Raw genomic sequence first — 14,906 nt, forward strand, 5'->3', positions numbered from 1 at the left:
CATCGCCACTAGGGAGACAAAGGCGGTCGGGCGTGGTGCTCGCCACCCACCCCCTAGTGTACCGTTCCGGCCTTCATAGGTGCTCGCTAACAGCACTTGCCCCTACAATCTGTTACAGGCTATATGGGGGATCTTTGTGCGTGTGGGTGCGTGCGTGCGGGTGTGTGCGCGTGTGTGTGCGCGTGTGTGTGCGCGTGTGTGCGTGTGTGTGTTTGTGTGCGGGTGCACTGTCACCCGGGGGGTGTTAGAAGCGCATGACGACAACCTAGCTTGTGATATCAGCAAGTTGCACGATCATAGGCAGGCTTTTGATGGTGGCCAACATGATGATCATAGCCCACACTTTACGCTCCCAGCTAGACGCATGGGAATAGCCAGAATTATGGTGATAAGCAGACTCACATAGAGACCCACAGACTCACAAAGAGATTCGTAGACTCACATAGATATGCGTAGACTCACATAGAGATCCATAGACTCACATGTACAGCCATATACTCACAGAGATCTGGAGTCCCGTATCGAGACGCAAAGACTCACATAGACCCAAAGACTCACATAGAGACCCAGAGACTCGCATAGAGATTCGTAGACTCACGTAGAGACTCATAGACTCACATAGAGACCCAGAGACCCATAGACTCACATATCTATTCATAGACTCACATACAGAATCGTAGACTCGCATGTAGGTTGATAGACTCACATACAGATTCGTAGACTCACGTAGAGACCCATAGACTCACCTTGAGACCCACAAACTCACAAAGAGAATCGTAGACTCACATAGAGATGTGTATACTCCCATAGAGATTCATAGACTCGCATATACACCCATATACTCACAGAGATCTGGAGTCCCGTATCGAGACCCAAAGACTCACTTTGACACCCATAGACTCATGTAGAGACCTACAGACTCACATAGAGACCCACATACTCACATAGACACCCATAGTCTCACATAGACACCCATAGACTCACATAGAGACCTACAGACTCACATAGAGACCCACAAACTCACATAGACACCCATAGGCTCATGTAGAGACCCATAGACTTACATAGAGACCTCCAGACTCAAATAGAGACCCACATACTCACATAGACACCCGGAGACTTACATAGAGACCTACAGACTCACATAGAGACCCACATACTCACATAGACACCCATAGGCTCATGTAGAGACCCGTGGACTCAAATAGAGGCCCACAGATGCATAGACTGCGCTGTGATTAAACCGGATTCTCAAGTGCAACGGTCTACATGTGACGGTCTACGTGTGATGGCCAACATGTTCTGCTCCACGTGTGACGGTCCACATCTGACGGTCCACATCTGACGGCCCACGTGTTCTACGCCGCACGTGACAGTCCACGTGTGCTGCTCTGCACGTGACGGCCCACGTGTTCTACGCCGCACGTGACAGTCCACGTGTGCTGCTGTGCACGTGACGGCCCACGTGTTCTACGTGGCACGTGACAGTCCACGTGTGCTGCTGTGCACGTGACGGCCCACGTGTTCTACGCGGCACGTGACAGTCCGCACGTGCGACGGCCTTCACAGGTGGGCACGTGGGACCCGAGCTCAGGCCTCAACATGACGGAGACGCCCGCCAAGAAATTGGTGAACGTGACGGACGCGCTGAGTAACAGGATGCTCATCGTCACGACCATCCTGGTGAGCCGTCATCATTCACCTGCAATCACAATCACGGTAATCATCATCAAAATCACTATCATCATCATCATGACGATCACTGTCATCATCGTTAGAATCACTGTTATCATTATTGCAATCACTTTCACTCATCATCATCATCATTACAATCACAATCGCTACCATCATTATCATTACAATCACTGTCATCAACATCATCATTACAATCACTACCATCATCACTACAATCACTGTCATCACCATCATCATTACAATCACAATCAATACCATCACAATTGCTATCATTATCACAATCATTCACTGTCATCATCATTACAATCACTCTCATCATAATCATTATAATCACTGTCACTTTCATCATTATAATCACTCTTATCATCATCATCATGACAATCACTGTCACTATCATCATCATTACAATCACTGTCACTGTCATCATCCTCACAATCATTGTAACTGTCATCATCATTACAATCATTGTAACTGTCATCATTGCAATCACCGTCTCTGTCATCATTACAATCACTGCCGCTGTCATCATCATCATTAACATTCACTGTGACTGTCATCAACATCGTCATTACAATGACTGTCACCATCAGCATAACAATCACTCTCACTGTCATCACCATAATTTAAATCAATGTCATTAGCATCATCATTACAATCACTCTCACTGTCATCACCATGATTACAATCACTGGTATCATCATCATTACAATCACTGTAATCACCATCATTACAATCACTGGTATCATCATTACAATCACTGTCATCACCATCATCATTATAATCACCGTCACTGTCATCATCATCATCACAATCACTGTCATCATCACCATCATCACCACAATCAATGTCAACATCAACAACAACACACAGACCAATCCAGAAAACGTTCACTATCCACGAGCACCCTTAAACTCCCCTCTCCACTGCTGTCTCTCTGCTGGGGGTGGCCATCGCGGTGGTGGTGGTAGTGGTGGTGTGGGTGGCCATGGTGGTGGTGGCCGTGGTGGTGGTGACTGTGGTGGTGGTAGTGGCGGTGGTTGTGTAGGTGGCCATAGTGGTGGTGTAGGTGGCCATGGTGGTGGTGGCCGTGGTGGTGGTAGTGGCGATGGTGGTTTAGGTGGCCATAGTGGTGGTGTAGGTGGCCATGGTGGTGGTGGCCGTGGTGGTGGTAGTGGCGGTGGTGGTGTAGGTGGCCATAGTGGTGGTATAGGTGGCCATGGTGGTGGTGGCCGTGGTGGTGGTGGTGGTAGTGGCGGTGGTTGTGTAGGTGGCCATAGTGGTGGTGTAGGTGGCCATGGTGGTGGTGGCCGTGGTGGTGGTAGTGGCGGTGGTAGTGTAAGTGGCCATAGTGGTGGTGTAGGTGACCATGGTGGTGGTGGCCGCCGTGGTGGTGGTAGTGGCGGTGGTGGTGTAAGTGGCCATAGTGGTGGTGTAGGTGACCATGGTGGTGGTGGCCGCCGTGGTGGTGGTAGTGGCGGTGGTGGTGTAAGTGGCCATAGTGGTGGTGTAGGTGGCCATGGTGGTGGTGGCCGTGGTGGTGGTGGTGGTAGTGACGGTGGTGGTGGTGTAGGCGGCCATGGTGGTGGTGACTGCGGTCACGGTAACCGTGGTGGTGGTGGTAGTTGCCGTGGCGTTGGCGGTGACCGCGGTGACCATGGTAACGGTGTTTGGCGGTGTCGCAGGAGGAGCCCTACACGACGTTCCGCCGCTCCGACACGCCGCTGGAGGGGAACGAGCGCTTCGAGGGCTACTGCATCGACCTCCTGCAGGAGTTGGCGGCAATCCTGCGCTTCAACTACGAAATCCGCCTCGTGCCCGATGAGAAGTATGGCTCGCCGGACAACGACGGACAGTGGAATGGACTCGTGCGCGAGCTCATGGACCACGTGAGTCTCGCCCGCTCGCTCGTTCACCCGCCCAGTCGCCCGCTTTGCTCGCCCTCCCGCTCGCCCGCTCACCAGCCCGATGGCCCGCTCAGTCGCCCGCTGGCTCACCCGCTCGCTCGCTCGCCCGCCCGATCACCCTCCTGCTCTTCCATTCGCCCGCTCAATCGCCCGCTCTCTCGCCCGCTCAGTCGCCCGCTCAGTCGCCCGCTCTCTCGCCCGCTCAGTCGCCCGCTCAGTCGCCCGCTCGCTCGCTTGCCCGCTCAGTCGCCCGCTCAGTTGCCCGCTCAGTCGCCCGCTCGCTCGCCCGCTCGCTCACTCGCTCAGTCGCCCGCTCGCTCTCTTGCCCGCTCGCTCGCCCGCCCAATCGCCCTCCTGCTCGCCCACTCGCTCGCTCACTGAGTCGCCCGCTCGCTCGCCCGCTCAGTCGCCATTGTTGGTTTGAATGCGACGCCGGAGCCTCGCCGCTGCTACGGAACGCTGCGCCAGACGCTCCGTTGCGCCGCACCTTCTGCACGCAACTGGACGCCTCTGTGAAAAAGAGCTTCATAGCTCATCGGATTCCTCCACTGAAAATACATATCCTGATTCTGATCACCCCCCCCCCCTTACCCTCCGCACCCATCCCTGCCTCCTGCCTCACCCACGTAACCACCCTCCCCTCACCCCACATCCCCCCACCCCCCCACCCCGTGCATCTCCCCGCAGCGCCACCGCAACTCAAATTGATCGGCTCTCGCTAATTAACAGTCCATGAAGGGTACTCATTGCAAATGGCCCGGACAGGCATGTAAGCGCATTAGCAGAAAATTGTTCAATTCGCTAAATTGCCTCGCCGCCCATTCACTCGGCACATTCATCGTATTTCAAAACAGCGGCTGGCCTTTAGGGCGCGTTGTTTCTTTATTTATTTATCAGCATGTTGTATATGCCTCCCTCCATTCCGTCCCCCTTCCCTTCCCGTCACGACCCTCCCCATCCCATCCGTACCCTCCCCTCCGTAACCAGCGTCCCTCCCATCCTGTCTGAATCCCTCCTTTTCATCCCTTATATATCATCGTCTCCCTCCCATCCCATCCGCTGCCTCCCTCCGTAACCCGCGTCCCTCCCATCCTGTCTGAATCCCTCCTTCTCATCCCTTCTATGCATTCGCTCCCTCCCATCCCATCCCCTTGCCTCCCCTCCTCTCTCCTTTCCCCCACTCCGTCCGCTAAATGCCAACCGCTGAGGCCCCTGGGACGGCCGTAAATTGTTATCGCACCGCTCCGCTTTATGCCTCCCCAGCCTCCCTTAAACTCGGAAGAAGAATCAGAAAGCACGTGTAGAGGACAACCGAGCAAAGCACAGTAGATGGGCACGCGCGCGCACACACACACACGCGTTTATACGTACAAAAAAAACCCCTATGTATATTTATATCTCTTTAAAGAGCCCTGCGCGTGTTTATGGGTGGTCTATTAGCGCTGTAACGCCGGACGCGGGATGCTCGTGACGGTTCCACGCGTGGACAAATCTCATCGTGTCCTCTCCCTCTGTGGTCGAGATTGCCTCCTGAGGGGGGCGGGTCTGGACCGGGGCACTGAACCAGCAACCGATGATGACATGGGTTCGAGTCCTAGGTCCCGGGTTGCCTTTGAATAGACTGAGCCAGCAAGCTCTGAGGTGCCTGAGTGGGAGGCCCTGGGTCTGGGTGTCTGTCCCTAGCCTGCAAGCTCTGAGGGTTTGAGTTGGAGCCCTGGGTCTGGGTGTCTGTCCTTAGCCTGCAAGCGCTGTGGGCCTGAGTTGGGGCCCTGGGTCTGGGTGTCTGTCCTTAACCTGCAAGCTCTGAGGGGCTGAGTTGGAGCCCTGGGTCTGGGTGTCTGTTCTTAACCTGCAAGCGCTGTGGGCCTGAGTTGGGGCCCTGGGTCTGGGTGTCTGTGCTTAGCCTGCAAGCTCTGAGGGGCTGAGTTGGAGCCCTGGGTCTGGGTGTCTGTCCTAAGCCAGCAAGCTCTGAGGGCCTGAGTTGAAGCCCTGGGTCTGGGTGTCTGTCCCTAGCCTGCAAGCTCTGAGGGCCTGAGTGGGAGGCTCTGGGTCTGGGTGTCTGTCCTAAGCCAGCAAGCTCTGAGTGCCTGAGTTGGAGCCCTGGGTCTGGGTGTCTGTGCTTAGCCTGCAAGCTCTGAGCGCCTGAGTTGGGGCCCTGGGTCTAAGTGTCTGTCCCTAGCCTGCAAGCGCTGTGGGCCTAAGTTGGGGCCCTGGGTCTGGGTGTCTGTCCTTAGCCTGCAAGCTCTGAGAGCCTGAGTTGCAGCCCTGGATCTGGGTGTCTGTCCTTAGCCAGCAAGCTCTGAGAGCCTCAGTTCGAACCCTAGAGTCTGGTGTCTCTAAGAGGTGCGTACTGATCGCATCAGAACCACTGATCCAGCAGCGGCAGCAGTGGCGGCAGGAGGCTCGGCGCAACTGGAGCATGCAAGCCCAGACACAGGGGCAAGGGCCTAGCCCCATCCGGCAATATGAAATATTTACAGGCGCTGGATCAATGGCCCCTGCGTCACCACCACCAGGCGCGGCTTCGAACAGCTGCTCGCGAGGCCAATTACGGAGGCCGTGTTGATCTCAGCAGAGATCAATCTGTTGATCTCAGCCGAGGGGTGGCAGGAGATGCGGTGACGTAGCCGTCACTTTTTAAGTAATTTAAATGTTTTTTTTATATATATATACGTACGTTGAGCTTCTTTGGCACCGTACGTAGCCAACCGTGCTCATCGGAGTTGCGGGGGAATGACAACAAACTAAACGCAAAAAAGCAGTTTTGAAGAAATTAGTTTGTCAATCTAGATGATGATGATGATGATTTAAAAGTGCACAGCTCCCAGTGACGTCCTAATATCGGAAGGAAGAACGTTCCAGACGGCCGCAGAAGCTCATCCGTTTTTTGTTGTCGTACGTTGCGACTGGCACAACCCAATAAGTTTCCAGAGCTCTGCACTCCTACATTTGGATGCTTGTCCAACTCCAGTAGCGAGTTGTTTAGACTCACCACACAACTCACCCACACCAGTGTACAGATACTCACCACACAACTCACCCACACCAGTGTACAAATCCACGCGACCTTGGGGATAGAGACACGCACAATCCGAATACACAGCAGCAGGCGTCAGGGTCGGGATAGAACCCACGACCTCCTGTACACCAGGCGAGGCAGATAACATCTCACCACCGTAGCGCCCTGTTTGCTTGCATGCCTGTCCTGTGCTGTCCATGCCCTTGTGCGATCTACGTCGCTCACGCAATCGACATCACATCCCCCTTTCCGCGAAGTGAACCCCAGGCTCTCTTAGTGGCTCACTCTGCCGGCTTGCTTGCGGGGAGCACCGCTCTGTGACCTCCCCCCCCCCTCTCTCCCCCGCTTTGTGTAAAGAGAGCTATGGCCATCGTGGAGCCAGAGGATTACATAACAGCCAGCAGCCAGCCAACGCTGATTGTAGCCGTCCTGGCCATCGCTCACACGGAGGCTCCCATTGATTCCCCTGTCCGCTCCGCGCAGTGAATTCTCGCGATTTCAGGGTCGAGGTTTTCGACTCGAGGAATGTTTTTTTTTTCTGTTGTTGCGTGCGCGGTGCGGGATCTATCGCTCCTCCAAGGCTACGGTGGATCGATCGCCTCGTGATGTCTACGTGGTCGTCGCCCCCACTGGACGTCTGTGAAATAGAGCTCGGCGGCTCGTCGGATTACTCCAGTAATACATACATATTCTGATTCTGATCGTCGTCATCATCCTGACCGTCATCATCGTGGTGCGCCACGGTGGTGAGATGTTCACTACCTCGCTTGGTATGCAGGAGGTCGTGGGTTCGATCCAAATGCTAACACCTGCTGTATATTTGGAGTTTGCGGTGTCTCTCTCTCTCATCAACATCACGGTGACTAAGAGATGTTAACTACCTCGCCTGGTACACAGGAGGTCGTGGGTTCGATCCCGACCCTGACGCCTGCCGCTGTATATTTGGAGTTTGCGTGTCTCTCTCTCTCTCATAATCATCACGGTGGCTAGGAGATGTTGACTACCTCGCCTGGTATGCAGGAGGTCGTGGGTTCGATCACAATGCTAACACCTGCTGTATATTTGGAGTTTGTGGTGTCTCTCTCTCCCCCCGTGGCCGCGTGGATTTTTCTCCCCCCCACCCCCCCCCCCCAACATTTAGAATCAACATCACGCGTTTAGAGTATTTGGCTGCTTAACGACGTGGTGAGCCTCTTTGTTGAGCCATCATTTGCAATAGCCAGGGTCGCTTCTGAAAAAAATGGCTACACAGCACCTCAGTGGGGCCTTACCTGGTGACATAAACAAAACATGTTTAGTGATACATATATATAGATCATCCCCATCATCATGGCTGGATGAATGCTTCCCCCGAGAGCAATCGCGCCCCTCCCCCCCCCCTCCCTCTGCACCCTGCCACACGGATCGACTCCGCCGCTCCATCTCCATTGGTGGGCGTCCTCCTCTCGGGAAGCAGCGTCCCATCCCGTGGCTGCTGCGCCTCCGTTGTGAGTCTCGACCGCCACCGCGTGCCGTCCCCCCCGTGCCCCCATGAAGCCCCACTCACTCCTCCGAACAGATTGGTGGTGATGGTGGTGATGGTGACGATGATGCCATTGACGCGCGCGTGTTCTCTAATCCGCTGTGTGTGTGTGTGTGTCTGTGTGCGTTTGTGTGAGGGCGGGGTAGCGGTCAGCGCTTCGCCGCGCTACTGAACCCGGCCACCCGAGTGAGATCCCCGCTAACGGCCACCAACACTGGTGACGATTATCTGAACCGGTTTCCGGCCTCCCCTAGGTCGACTCAGCCTCAAATACCACGTTGTCCTCCCTCCCAAACGCTCCCCCTCCTACCCCATCCTCTCAAACACCACACTCTCCTCAACATCCTCCTCTCAACATCCTCCTCTCAACATCCTCCTCTCATCCTTCATCCTCCTCCACCCGCCTTGTCCACTCCTCCACCACCCCACCCCATCAGAAAGCCGACCTGGCCGTCGCTCCGCTCACCATCAACTACATGCGCGAGAAGGTGATCGACTTCTCCAAGCCCTTCATGACCCTGGGCATCAGCATCCTGTACCGCAAGCAGAACGGCACCAACCCGAGCATCTTCTCCTTCCTGATCCCCCTCTCGCCCGACATCTGGATGTACATCCTGCTCGCCTACCTGGCCGTCAGCTGCGTCCTCTTCGTCATCGCCAGGTAGCCCACCCGCCTGAGAGCGCCCACGTGCGTGTGGCGCGTGTATCGGCGCGTGTGTGTGTAGCTCACAAATCCTTGAAAACGTCTGGATGCTGCAGCCCATCGGTGAGCTCGTCCGGTGGGCGAGGAGGCTGCGTCGGCCGGCGTCACGTAGCCCGTAATGCCCCAGCCACCGCATGGCCAAGCAGGTTCTGTTTTTAGATAGAGGGGTGTATGTGTGTGTGTGGGGGGGGGGGTTGGTTAAAAGGGCGCGTGGAACGAGCTGACGAAGAGATGGAGCTGGTACGGTACGGGAGGGTGTGGAGCTGGGTGGACTTGCTGATGACCGGTACCAGGGGTGTCAAGATCGGCCTCTATGGAGGAAGTTCGTCAAGGACACAAACGGGCACTTGGTGGAAGTCGCCCTCCAACAAAACGGAGGGTGGAGGAGCGACGCTCACAACAACGAGCGGAGCGCCGGGCGCCTAAATTGCAGCAGGTTGGCACAGCAGGGGTCACAGTTGATGCATCTGCCAATCATCTTAGCCGTCGACACTTCACGTGGCCTCAAAGTGCACCTAGCCTGGCACAAGCGCCGTGGTGACGTCGCCATCACTTAGTGGCGAATGGCGGCTGTTGTTGTTGTTGTTGTCTGTACACATGTTGCGTGCGTGCAATGTCTGTGTACGCGCGTGCATACGTGCGTATCTGTGCACGTGTGCGTACATGCGTGTCTTTACAGGTGTGCGTACTTTGTGCGTGCGTACGTGCGTGCATGCGTATGTGTGTGTACGTGCGTACATGTGTATGTGTGCGTGCGTGCGTACGTGTGCCTCTGTACACGTGTGAGTACGTGTGCCTGTACACGTGTGCGTACGTGTGTGCCTGTACACGTGTGCATACGCGTGCGCGTGCGTGTGTTCGCGCGTGCGTGCCCATGCATTTAAATAGCTGGGGGGAGGTGGGTGCAGCCGTTCCCCCTACTAAAATATGCGTTCCATTAAAAGTGTGGGGGGAGAGGGGTGTAGGGGGAGTGTGTGGGGGGGGGGGGGCAAGAGGAGAAATAATGAAAAAAGAGAATTGAAAGTCGTTTGGACAGCTCTGGCTGTTTAATGCGGATGACACGGAGACTAATTGCGCCCGTGCCACGCATCCGCAGGAACAGAGACATCGCCGTGCCGGTTTCATGCTCTGTTAACAGACGCTCGCAAGTGTTCATTGTGTGTGAAGGCGAGAACGTGCCTGTGTGTGCGGGGGTGCGTGCGTGCGTGCGTGCGTGGGGAGCGGTGGTGCAGCGGTGAGCGCTACGCTGCGCTGCTAAACCCGGCGGACCGAGTTCGATTCCCGCTCACGGCCAACATCGATAACGAACATCCGAGCCGGTCCTGCGCCTCCCTTAGGTCGACTCAGACTCAAATGAGTGCCTTTGTGCGGTGTGTAAAACATCGCCACTGGGGAGACAAAGGCGGCCGGGGGTGATGTTGGCCACCCACCGCTTCGTGTGCCGTGCGAGCCTTCGTCGGTGGTTGCTAGCAGCACTTTCCCCAACAGTGTGTGCAGGCTATCCGGGGGATCGTTGTCTTTGTATGCTTGTCCATTTGAGTTTTTGGGTCTTTGCTAAGTAAACCATAATTATCCCGCCAGGGTCGATAAAATAGGTACCACTTTGTGGGAAGCCGAACGGTGTATTCATGACGCCTGCCATAGCAATGTGGAAGGGCATTTAACCTTGTGGCCAGGTGCCACAGCAATCCGAGTTCCCGCTCTCAAACCGGGGCTAGACTCAGCTACATCATCCCACTGTGGTGGTTAAAATGAATACCACGTTGCGTAACATCGCCAGCGGTCAGTAGCTGGATGGAAGTACCTGTCCCCTGGCATGGGAATGTGGAATTTCCGCGGCCTTGCTGGGGGGGCTGTCAGCGTCTCAACCGCGCCTCCAATTTATTCTCAGAATAGAAGCTTTGTGTTTTTTTCTTCCATTGTCATTAAAATCTATCAAAATTAATTAAAAGTAAAAATTTCTCATGGAATTGAAAGCTCCGACTAGGGGGGTGAGCGTTACAATGGAAGAGTTACGTGAGAAAGTGGGAGGATTTGAAATGAATCAAACCCTTATTGCCTTTTAATATTTTTACATGTCTCTTTCAGCGATTGAATTCGCGCAGACGCAGGGAAGGAAAAAAGACGTGTTGGATCACGAGCATCCATCTTATTGCCTGGCTTTCAAAAAAAAAAGAGAAATAAATTATAAAGTAACATATATTTATTTTGAGTTGTTTTGCACACGTTGAATCATTCGCCTCTGCGTGAAGGCACGAGGTTGAACGCGAACGCGTCCTCACCGTGATCATCATCGTCACCCTTATCCTCCCCTCTCTCTGAGCCGGAAAAGCCCCTCTCTGTACCAGCGTGGACGGCACCCTCATGTTCACCTTCTAAAGCGCTCGCTCGTCGACGTGGCCTGCGCGAATGACCACCACCACCACCACCACGTGACTTTTCTTTCGTGTTGTGCGCGGTGCTTTTCAGCGCCACAGCGCGTGGATTTGTAACGTTTATTCTACATTTGTGTTGCCGGTGACTTTGTGCGTTTCGTATCGAAATCGCCTCCAGTGCCTTTTGCTGCTGGCGGCAATAAAAGTTGTTTAAAAGTCAAAGTCTCTCTCTGAGCCAGGTCAAGCCTCCTGTGTGGCCACTCCTACTCTTAACCCCTCCAGTTTGTACCTCGTTGCCGCCCACTGTGAGAACAGACTCTGCTGATGCTCTTCCGCGCAGCAGCAGCAGCGTCCGCGATCAGCCTCGCGCCTTGCACGCAAAGGCGAATGATTCGCCACGTGTGTGAAATGAAAACAAATTAACTTTATTTTAGATTTAATTTATCTTTTTTTTTAAGTCGTCGTATATTAATCAGCGTCGAGGCTCTCGACGCTGCTGCTATGTAGCTATTTTTTTCAGAAGCACCTAGCGACTATGATAGCTCAACGAAGTGGTTTATCACGTGGAAATTTCAAGCAGTAGCCAAAGATTACGAACACATGTTTCAAAATGTGAGGGGAAAAACCGGAGGACCTGAAGAAGATCCATGGGACCAAGGGGAGAGAGAGAGAGACACGCAAACTCCAAATATACAGCGGGCGTCAAGGTCGGGATCGAACCCACGCCCTCCTGTATACCAGGCGAGATAGTTAACATCTCGCCACCAAAACGGGAGCGGTAATTCTCGCCGCCCGCGGTAAATCGCAGACAGAGTGAATGTCTTATTTATTTCCGTGTTTTTTAAATCTTGATCAAATAAATAAATATTGCTTAACCCACATCGCTTATGGAACCGCCGTTTCGTGCTTAATGTACGCGAGCATTTAAGTCTACCCAAGTCTCCGTTCAATTTGACTCTTGCCATCATCGTCGTATTATCAATCAGTGGTAGCAGCCAAAGTCACGCTTGCAAACACACCCGGTTTTAAATCGATCGATTTCAACGCAGTCGTTGGCTAGGCTTTCTCCGCTGCTGGATGAAGATACCGCGTCCTTCATACTCGCCACTGTGACTGGGAGATGTTGACTACCTCGCGTGGTAGACAGGAGGTCATGGGTTCGAAAGCGACCGTGACGCCTGCTGTGCATTTGGAGTCTGCGTGTCTCTCTCTCTCTCTATCTCCGTGGTGAGATGTTAACTACCTCGCCTGGTATACAGGAGTTCATGGGTTCGATCCCGACCCTGACGCCTGCTGTGCATTTGGAGCTTGCGTCCCCGTGGTCGTATGGATTTTTCTCCGGGTCCTCCGGTTTTTCCCCTCTACATTGACAATTATATATAATCAACGTTACGTGTTGAGAGTATTTGGTGGCTGCTATACATTTTCACGTAATGATGATGATAAGCCACTTCATTGAGCTATCATTTGTGATAGCAAGGTCGCTTCTGAAAAAGAGCTACATAGCTCGGTCGGCCTCATCTGGTAAACATGAAATAAAAGTAATAAAAATTGTACTTCGTCTAAAACTAAACTAGCATTAATAAAATATATGTTTATTTGACTAGTTAAAGCCCACTAACGTAGGAGCTTTGTTTCAGAAGCGACCTGGCCATCTTTGGCGAGGCCAATGAGAGTGACGTACGATCTGAGCCAACGAGACCCCCACTCCCTTCGATTCGATAGTCACGATTTGTGGCGACGATTTACACGAAGCGAATGAAAGGAAGTCGATTTCTATTTGTTCAATGTAATTGCAGTGTTCTTTAGTTTTTTCGGTAAAGTCACTTAGGTAAAATGAAATAAATGAAAACAACTAAATTGAATCACGACGTTTCGGAGGCAACACAAGCTTCCGAATATGAATGCTTGCAGTCACGAAAGCTTCAAATCTAGAATTAATTGCAGTGTGTTCATCTGGCTGAAGAACGGTCATCAGTACCCCCCCATGATGTAAACATCACACAAACTCTCATCACTCAAATTCTCATCACGCAAACTCTCATCGCGCAAACTCTCATCACGCAAACTATCATCACTCAAACTCTCATCACGCAAACTCTCATCACTCAAACTCTCATCACTCAAACTCTCAAACTATCATCACTCAAACTCCCATCACGCAAACTCTCATCACTCAAACTCTCATCACTCAAACTCTCAAACTCTCATCACTCAAACTCTCATCACGCAAACTCTCATCACGCAAACTCTCATCACGCAAACTCTCATCACTCAAACTCTCATCACTCAAACTCTCATTACTTAAACTCTCATCACTCAAACTCTCATGACGCAAACTCTCATCACTCAAACTCTCATCACTCAAACTCTCATCACTCAAACTCTCATCACTCAAACTCTCATCACTCAAACTCTCATCACGCAAACTCTCATCACCCAAACTCACATCACACAAACTCTCATCACGCAAACTCTCATCACCCAAACTCTCATCACTCAAACTCTCATCACGCAAACTCTCATCACTCAAACTCTCATCACGCAAACTCTCATCACACAAACTCTCATCACTCAAACTCTCATCACTCAAACTCTCATCACTTAAACTCTCATTACTCAAACTCTCATCACTTAAACTCTCATTACTCAAACTCTCACCACTCAAACTCTCATCACTCAAACTCTCATCACTCAAACTCTCATCACGCAAACTCTCATCACTCAAACTCTCATCACGCAAACTCTCATCACTCAAACTCTCATCACTCAAACTCTCATCACGCAAACTCTCATCACACAAACTCTCATCACTCAAACTCTCAAACTCTCATCACTCAAACTCTCATCACTCAAACTCTCATCACGCAAACTCTCATCACGCAAACTCTCACCACTCAAACTCTCATCACTCAAACTCTCAAACTCTCATCACTCAAACTCTCATCACTCAAACTCTCACCACTCAAACTCTCATCACTCAAACTCTCATCACTCAAACTCTCATCACTAAAACTCTCATCACGCAAACTCTCATCACTCAAACTCTCATCACACAAACTCTCATCACTCAAACTCTCATCACGCAAACTCTTATCACACAAACTCTCATCACTCAAACTCTCATCACGCAAACTCTCATCACTCAAACTCTCATCACTCAAACTCTCATCACTCAAACTCTCATCACGCAAACTCTCATCACTCAAACTCTCATCACTCAAACTCTCATCACTCAAACTCTCATCACTCAAACTCTCATCACTCAAACTCTCATCACTCAAACTCTCATCACTCAAACTCTCATCACTCAAACTCTCATCACTCAAACTCTCACCACTCAAACTCTCATCACTCAAACTCTCATCACTCAAACTCTCATCACTCAAACTCTCATCACTCAAACTCTCACCACACAAACTCTCATCACACAAACTCTCATCACTTAAACTCTCATCACACAAACTCTCATCACTCAAACTCTTATCACTCAAACTCTCATCACTCAAACTCTCATCACTCAAACTCTCATCACTTAAACTCTCACCACTCAAACTCTCACCACTCAAACTCCCATCAAGCAAACTCTCATCACTCAAACTCTCATCAAGCAAACTCACCACACAAATTCTCATCACGCAAACTCTCATCACTCAAACTCCCATCACTCAAACTCTCATCACTCAAA

The 14,906-nt window shown here is 52.1% G+C and overlaps 1 protein-coding gene across 3 annotated transcripts in view; it reads left to right on the forward strand.

Moving 5' to 3' along the window:
* Window positions 1-14,906, forward strand: part of LOC116955637 (glutamate receptor ionotropic, kainate 2-like) — a 112,853-nt gene that overhangs the window by 72,141 nt on the left and 25,806 nt on the right. For all 3 annotated transcript variants that reach the window (XM_076053278.1, XM_076053280.1, XM_076053279.1), the window contains exons 11-13: window positions 1,570-1,683; window positions 3,378-3,581; window positions 8,578-8,801. In XM_076053278.1, coding sequence (XP_075909393.1) covers window positions 1,570-1,683; window positions 3,378-3,581; window positions 8,578-8,801 — 542 coding nt within the window. The remainder of the gene's footprint in view (window positions 1-1,569; window positions 1,684-3,377; window positions 3,582-8,577; window positions 8,802-14,906) is intronic.

This window comes from Petromyzon marinus, chromosome 60 (genome assembly GCF_048934315.1).
Source record: "Petromyzon marinus isolate PM22_M1 ecotype Great Lakes invasive population chromosome 60, UKy_Petmar_22M1.pri1.0, whole genome shotgun sequence".
NCBI lineage: Eukaryota > Metazoa > Chordata > Hyperoartia > Petromyzontiformes > Petromyzontidae > Petromyzon > Petromyzon marinus.